At 40.6% G+C, this 7,302-nt stretch overlaps 1 protein-coding gene across 4 annotated transcripts; it reads left to right on the top strand.

The window, feature by feature from the left end:
- Positions 1-489: 489 nt before the first annotated feature.
- Positions 490-6,928, top strand: LOC104418795 (extra-large guanine nucleotide-binding protein 1). Of its 4 annotated transcripts, none has more exons than XM_039302023.1 (11): positions 490-748; positions 841-1,043; positions 1,604-2,643; positions 2,775-2,912; positions 3,000-3,104; positions 3,202-3,366; positions 3,549-3,726; positions 3,819-3,893; positions 4,121-4,362; positions 4,671-4,837; positions 6,096-6,928. In XM_039302023.1, exons 1-11 carry the CDS (start codon positions 588-590, stop codon positions 6,670-6,672), a joined length of 3,051 nt encoding a protein of 1,016 aa, XP_039157957.1. In that variant the 5' UTR covers positions 490-587; the 3' UTR covers positions 6,673-6,928. The 4 variants fall into 4 exon arrangements, with proteins under 4 accessions (XP_039157957.1, XP_018718211.2, XP_039157958.1 ...); XM_018862666.2 differs by lacking the exon at positions 4,671-4,837 and adding an exon at positions 5,433-5,541 and having other exon boundaries at positions 6,096-6,231; XM_039302024.1 differs by having other exon boundaries at positions 4,729-4,837; positions 6,096-6,132.
- Positions 6,929-7,302: the final 374 nt, after the last annotated feature.

Raw genomic sequence — 7,302 nt, 5'->3', positions numbered from 1 at the left:
TGGTATTAATCCAATTTAGCGAATAATATATTTGTCACAAATTTATCGGTTTGTGGTTTTTACGGTTGAATAAATTAGTTTGAGGTAAATTTGTCATAAATGTGTCAATTTATGGTTTTTATGGTCATCGGGGTAAATTTGTCACAAGTGTATCGATTTAAGATTTTTCATGGTCAAACAAATAGTTTAGGGTAAATTTATCACAAACTTGTCTGGGTTTGGGGTTTTAGAGGTATTAATCCTATTTAAAATAAAATTCACTTCAAATCTTTATTTAAGAAGATGAGAATATTACATTTCTTTGTTTATAATTTTTTTTTTTTTAAATCTATCTCACTTTTTGACTAAACCCAAAAAAAAAAAAAAAGAAAAGCAAATATCATGCCCAACTCGTACCTTCAAATGCGCGTGGGGGGTCCCGGTGGAAATTTCCCTCCAAAGGGCAGGCTCGCCACCTTTTTCCTTTCCAGGACGACGGAGAGTCAACGGCTCGTTCGACTTCCTACTTCAAAAGGTCAGTGTCAGGAACTAACGGGAGCTCCTCCTCGCTCGTTTCATCCACGGTCCAGTCCCTTCCTCACTCGACGATGGTGTTCAAGTACTTGACTTTCATCCCCGACGATAATTACCTCAACACTCGGCCCGGCTCACCGCCGGCCTTCCCGCCTTCGTCGTCTGAGGCTTCTCCTCAAGCTTGCCATGGTTGCATCGGCGTCACCAGCAGGTTCGGCGAATTGCACCGGTTCAGGTACGGTCCTTGTCGGTCGTCTTTGCAAGTCCGGCCGGTAGCGTCGATTCTCTCTGAAAGACTTGCCTTTTCATCTCGATGACGTGCGTCAGGGACGGAGGAGCTGTGGTGGAGATGCCGCACCGGAACGGCTCGGCAGGAAAAGCGAGCCGTCGAAATTCCAAGCGTTCTCCAGTCAACACGGTGATTCGGAAGGAGGGGAAAGAGAAGAAAAAGAAAAAAAGAATAAGAAATGGCCCTTCTTCTTCTTATCCTCCTCCTCAGTCTCCTCTCCAGTCTTCTGTGGCGTTTACTTGTAAGATTTTGACCCCTGGCATCGTTTAATTTCTACCCACTTCGTTTCTTGGTTCTAACATGCTCGAATTTTATAATCGTTCTTGAATCCCCATGCCCTCAAGAGTTTCATGCCCCACTGAGTCTCGAACCAGTTTTGATGTGTGCGAAACCACGGGCTTTCTAGCGGTGAAGAACATTATTGGTTTCCCGTCCTCGCTTCGTCTCCTCTGCTTCAGTTTTGGCTCAGCAGCACGCTGTTCTGAAACTTTTCTTCTTCTTCTTCTTCTTCTTCTTTTTCTTTTGTTAGTTTGGTTTGAGTGACGATTTTCCATTCGTGGGTTGTGAGGTTCTATTGTTTGGTTAATGGGAATGTTGAAATAGTTGGCAATTTCCTTCTCGGGTTAGCGAGTTAATGCCCTTCGATACCATTGATCAACATTTTCTTGGGGCTTCATACAGTTTGAGTGTTGTTATTTTGCGCTAATTGGTTTGGCGGTTTCTTTCTTTAAGGACCATTGTAATTGTTCCGTCGCGATATGACTCCACTTCTAAGAAAGTTCTTGCCTGTTGTTAGTACAGTCCCTGATGGAGATTGTAGCCTTGAGCACTCCACCGTTTTGCAGCACAAAGGCCCTCTTGTCTCTTGTGATATTCCTCGAGCGCTACCCATCAACATCGACGAAATTCCGATGGCTGCTGTTTTTCCGGCGATGTCGCTGGACAGGTCATTGCCAATCATTCAGCCGATTAGGACAACCGACTTCAACCAGATATTGTTCGAGGAGTTGAGAATAACCAAAGAGGTATTCTTTTCAGCTCATTCAATTGAGCCTTTGGTTGGCACTGTGGGCTCTGGCGCTCGAGCGCTGCTTGGCAATGGAAACGATGCCTCCCTTACATCAGCAAGTGAGGTAGATAGTTTCAGAGATTGTGATCGTGAGGATGCATGTGTTTCTGAGTCATCTGATTCGGGCGAGGTTGAGAGGAATATACAAATGCGATCTGCAGATTCCACTCCTTGCCGCCCGTCCTCGAACATTTTGTCCCAAAGGGAGGAGGATTCTGATAACGAGATGCCCCAACACGTCAGGATACCATCTCCTGTCACTTTCAGAGATCCGGACTCAGATGATATTTGCGATGAAGAATCGGATTTTGATGAGGTCGACAGTTTCCCCGTGAAGCAGAAAGCTGAAAATAATGGAAAGAAAGGGTCATGCTACCGCTGCTTTAAAGGGAACAGATTCACAGAAAAAGAAGTTTGCCTTGTTTGCGGTGCAAAGTATTGTCAGAATTGTGTATTCAGAGCTATGGGATCGATGCCTGAAGGCAGAAAATGCGTCACCTGCATAGGCTTTAGGATCGATGAAATAAATCGAAGTAACCTGGGGAAATGTTCTAGAATGCTAAAGTGGCTCTTGCCAGAATCAGAAATTAAGCAAATAATGAGTTCTGAGGTATTGTGCCCAGCAAATGAAATCCCTCCAAACCTTCTTTATGTGAATAATAAGCGTCTTGATCATAAAGAGTTGCTTCTGCTGCGGGGCTGCCCAAATCCTCCGAAAAAGCTAAGGCCGGGACACTACTGGTATGATAAAGTGGCTGGGTTTTGGGGTAAGGTGAGTTTGAAATTTAGCTTACTTAAGAAGCTTGTTTTGATTCTTCCGTCTCTTATAACTTATCATTGCACATCATCTTCTGTCACGCTATGAAAAAAGTTGATGATGTTGAATCTTGGTCAATTTGGCAGGAGGGGCAGAAACCATGCCAAATAATCAGTGTCCACTTAGATGTTGGGGGTTACATTAAACCAACTGCTAGCAACGGAAACACAGGCGTATTAATTAATAACCGGGAAATTACAAAAGAAGAGGTTTGGATGCTCAAGGTGATTCTCTAGGCATTATTTCACTCTGCTTGTCATGCAATTCATACTATGATAATCAACTGAATGTTTGTCCTTGAATTTTTGCAGTCAGCTGGAATTCCATGCGAAGGAAAACCTCATTTTTGGGTGAGTGCAGATGGATGCTATCAGGAAGAGGGGCAGAAGAATGCTAAAGGCCGCATATGGGAGAAGGTAAATTATGGTGATGATGTGGACTTTTTGTTATAGTGATTTTTTATCTTCTTTTATTTATTGAACTTCTGGCGATGCTTGGTGTTTTCATCTACAGACTAAGACAAAGCTAGTCTGCGCAATCTTGTCTTTGCCAATTCCTGCGGATAATGCAAAATCTGGTGAAGAAAAGACCAAAGGCAGCAGTGGCCAGAATGATCTTTATCACAAACTGCTTCTGGTCGGCTTTGATAAATCTGGCACAAGCACTATATTCAAGCAGGTTAGATAAGTTAGAATAGTTCTAAGCGCTGATTTATCTTGAAAAAGCAGTGATTCATGCTCGATTATGTGCTTTTCTAGGTATACCGAACAGCTTTGTTAATCTTGATGTCAAGCGAAGCAGTGTTAAGTTCAGGGATGTAATGCTGTGTGTACTCTTAGTCAATTATGTTCTAATTTCAGGCCAAGATTCTGTATGGTGTCTCCTTTTCTGAAGATGAGCGTCAAAAAATCAAGTTAATGATCCAGAGCAATCTGTACTGCTATCTGGGCATACTGCTCAAAGGACGTGAGAGATTTCAAAAGGAAACTCTGAAGGGGAAGGGGAAAAGCCTGTTAATTGACCAACCCAGTTCTTTGGGTATGTTGTGAAGAAAGCTGCCTTCGCCTCTTCATATATTCCTTTGCAATGATGGTAATAGTCATAGTCAGATCTTGGCGTATTGCTTGTAGGGCACAAACGGTTTGAAAGAGGAAGCTCGAGGGAGAAGGGAAAAGGACTGATGATTGATGGATGCCACTCTTCAGGTATAACATAAGGAAAGTCCGCATCTTTTGAACCTCTCTCTTAACTGCATTACTTCCTCTGGAGTTCGAACAGTTACTTTGGGTTCTTTTAGATCACTGAGCGATGGGATGTGAGGCATTTGGGAAGTTAAAAATGCTCTAAAATGTCATAGCAGAAATTAATCTACTAGTTTTCATATGTGTTTCTTTGTCTGGATCTGCTGGACTAATTACTACTCAATTGACAGGGATAATGTATTCGAAGGAAACTAAGTTGACCTATTCCATAGACTCAAAGCTTAAAGGATTCTCGGATTGGCTTCTCAAGGAAATAGCATCTGGTAATTTAGAAGCCATCGTTCTTTCTGCCAGTCGTGAATACTCACCTCGTATTGAGGAACTGTGGAAGGATGAAGCCATTCAAGCCACATACAACCGAAGGAATGAGTTAGAAAAGCTCCCTAGAGTAGCTACATATTTTCTGGAGCGGGTGAGGTCGCCCATCTTGATCTCTGTTCTGATTATTTGCAGTTTCTAGCCTTAAATCAGATCCTTTTTCTGTCCTTGTACCTTTCTTAATTTGTGGGTTCACCATTTTTGGTACTCTTCACTTCAGAGTCGATAATAAATCACAATTTCACCTACGTTGCAAAAGATGTTATTTTTTATAGATAACTATTACAAAAAGGCACTTTACCAAGGGCCTGGACATATTTGATTCAAGCTTTGTATGCTGTGCTAATATAGTCACAAATTTGACTGCTCGGTCTGGTCAACTTAGACTCTCTTTCTTATCAGGCTGTTGAGATTTCAAAAGAAGAGTATGAGCCCTCTGATATGGATATTCTGTACACAGAGGGAATTGCCTCTTCTAACGGTCTTGCGAGCATGGAATTTTCATTTCCCATGTCAGCAAAATCAGATGGATACACAGACTCTATTGATCAGCACTACAGCATGATGAGGTACAATCTTCTCACTGCAGATTGCTTGTTGTTTATGTCAACCACAGACTTGAATGTGGTTGAGTTATTTGGTAAATCAGCTATTTTCATCCCAAATTTAATTGATGAAGCGCTAGGACTAGCCTGTATAGCAATCGATAATAGGCTACCAAATGCATTTAACAATTTTACTATCTTTTGACCCCCCCAAAAAAAAAAAAAAAAAAAAAAAACTAGTTTACTATCTGATATGACAGCCAAAACTTTAGTAGCTTAGAACAATAATTCCGTGTTTAGTAGCTTAAAACAATAATTCTGTGTTCTCTTAATATAACCCCAAAGAACTATTATCAGACAAATTGGGCAATATAAGTGGCATTTTTGTATTCTGGAAGTCGCTTCTTCAATGTTGCTTCTCGGACAAATGTCACATCAAAATGCACTTATAGAAAATCATGGCAACTACTATTTCTTGTAAGTTCATCAAACTATCAAAGTATGGTCAACCAGGTTGATATATGATGTTTTGCAAACTAAATTAAGCAATTTACTTGACTTGGCAGTTGAGATTTCAAAAGAAGAGTATGAGCCCTCTGATATGGATATTCTCTACGAGAGGGAATCACCTCTTCTAATGGTCCTGCAAGCATGGAATTTTCATTTCCCACGTCAGCAAAAGCAGATGGATACATAGACTCCATTGATCAGCACTACAGCATGATGAGGTACAATCTTCTTCTTCACTAAACATTGCTTGTTGGCTTGTTGATTTTGTCAACCACAGAGTTTAATAAGGTTTAGTGAAAATTTTGTAAATCAGCTATTTTTCATCCCAAATTTAATTGATGAAGTGCTAGGACTAGCTGGCATGGCAATCAATGAGCTACCAAATGAGCCTGCAGTTTAACTAGTTTACTATCTGAGACGACAGCCAAAACTTTAGTAGCTCAAAATGATAATTTCATGTTCTCTTAATATACCCCAAAGAATAGTTATCAGAGAAATTGGGTGATTTAAGTGGTATTTTTTTGTTCTGGAAGTTGGTGTTTCTTCATTGTTGCTCCTCAGGCAAATGTCACACCAAAATGCACTTGATAGAAAATCACCATCAACTACTATTTCTCATAAATTCATCAAACTATAAAAGTATGGTCAACCAGGCTGATATATGATGTGCAAATTAAGCAAGCTATTTTCTTGACTGGGCAGGATCATGCTGGCCAGAGTTTGCATAATTTGGGTAAACTATATCTGATATAGCTTTTGCTGGAATCTGTAGGTACCAACTCATCAGGGTGCATCCTAGAAGCCTAGGGAAAAACTGCAAGTGGTTGGAGACTTTCGAAGATGTTAATATCGTCTTGTTCTGCATCTCATTGACAGACTACGATGAGTTCTATGAGGATAATAAAGGATTACTGATAAACAAGATGATGGCAAGCAAACAACTTTTTGAAAGTGTCGTCACTCATCCGACCTTATATGAAAAGGACTTCCTTCTGATTATGAACAAGTTCGATCTGCTCGAAGAAAAGATTGAACAGTCTCCTTTAACTCAATGTGAATGGTTTTGTGATTTCCATCCAGTGATCGACTCTAACTGCAATATTGAGACTTATGTTCATCCGGCTCCTTTGTTGGCAGAGCTTGCGTCTCACTACATTGCAGTGAAGTTCAAATGGCTCTTCCATTCGCTTACTGAACGCAAGCTGTATGTTTCCCTAGTTACAGGACTTGAGCAGGATAGTGTGGATAAATCTCTTAAATATGCGAGGGAGATTATGAATTGGGACGAAGAAGATATCACTTTCATCGATGAGGAATCTTTTTTGAGTTTGGAGGCAAGCACCTCTTAGTTTTTATTTTATTTTATTCTTTTTCACTCTCCCAATTGGCGACCATCTGGTTATGCCTAATGAAGAAGACGTGGCTCCATAAACTCTTGTCAATATATACTGGCAATTAGGTGGATCATATGAAGTGAAATAGCTTCGATTTTTAATTCCTTCTTATGATGCATTCAGAAGACGTACTCATGTGAATGCAGAATGAAATGCGTCTCTTATTGTGAACTGTTCTGTGAATGGATAAATGAACGAACTATTCTGGCCACATCGTTTTCCATATTGATTATAGAAACAGGGTTTATACTTAAATGTAACTGCAGGTTCACATTCCGACTCTGGAGCCTTATATACTGTAATGGGTGAAAGGGTAGGCTTCTCGTCACTTGAAAGAATCCAGGGATTACCATATCTTCTTCATCTGTCAGGTGGTTTGATTTTATCAAGTTGTGGTGGTTATAGGTGGATTCTCAATCGCACTAATTGAGAACTAGGCAAGCAAAAGTTGCGGTTTGCATTTTCAAAGGGCGTTGATTGGCGCATGCCCTGGACTTCTATACATATAAATCGCACATGCATATCCTTAATAAATTATCACTGAAACTTCTTACACGAGAAAACATCTGCACAATAAGTTAACAG

The sequence above is a fragment of the Eucalyptus grandis genome, chromosome 9 (assembly GCF_016545825.1).
Source record: "Eucalyptus grandis isolate ANBG69807.140 chromosome 9, ASM1654582v1, whole genome shotgun sequence".
Lineage (NCBI taxonomy): Eukaryota > Viridiplantae > Streptophyta > Magnoliopsida > Myrtales > Myrtaceae > Eucalyptus > Eucalyptus grandis.
The sequence above is the reverse complement of the archived record's forward strand: the minus strand, read 5'-3'. Positions and strand labels throughout refer to the sequence as shown.

Coding starts and splice junctions, on each gene's coding strand:
- LOC104418795 (XM_039302023.1), top strand. CDS start 588: ATGGTGTTCAAGTACTTGACTTTCATCCCCGACGATAATTACCTCAAC. Junction 2,644..2,774: donor TGGCTGGGTTTTGGGGTAAG/GTGAGTTTGAAA, acceptor TCAATTTGGCAG/GAGGGGCAGAAACCATGCCA. Junction 3,367..3,548: donor CAAGCACTATATTCAAGCAG/GTTAGATAAGTT, acceptor TTCTAATTTCAG/GCCAAGATTCTGTATGGTGT.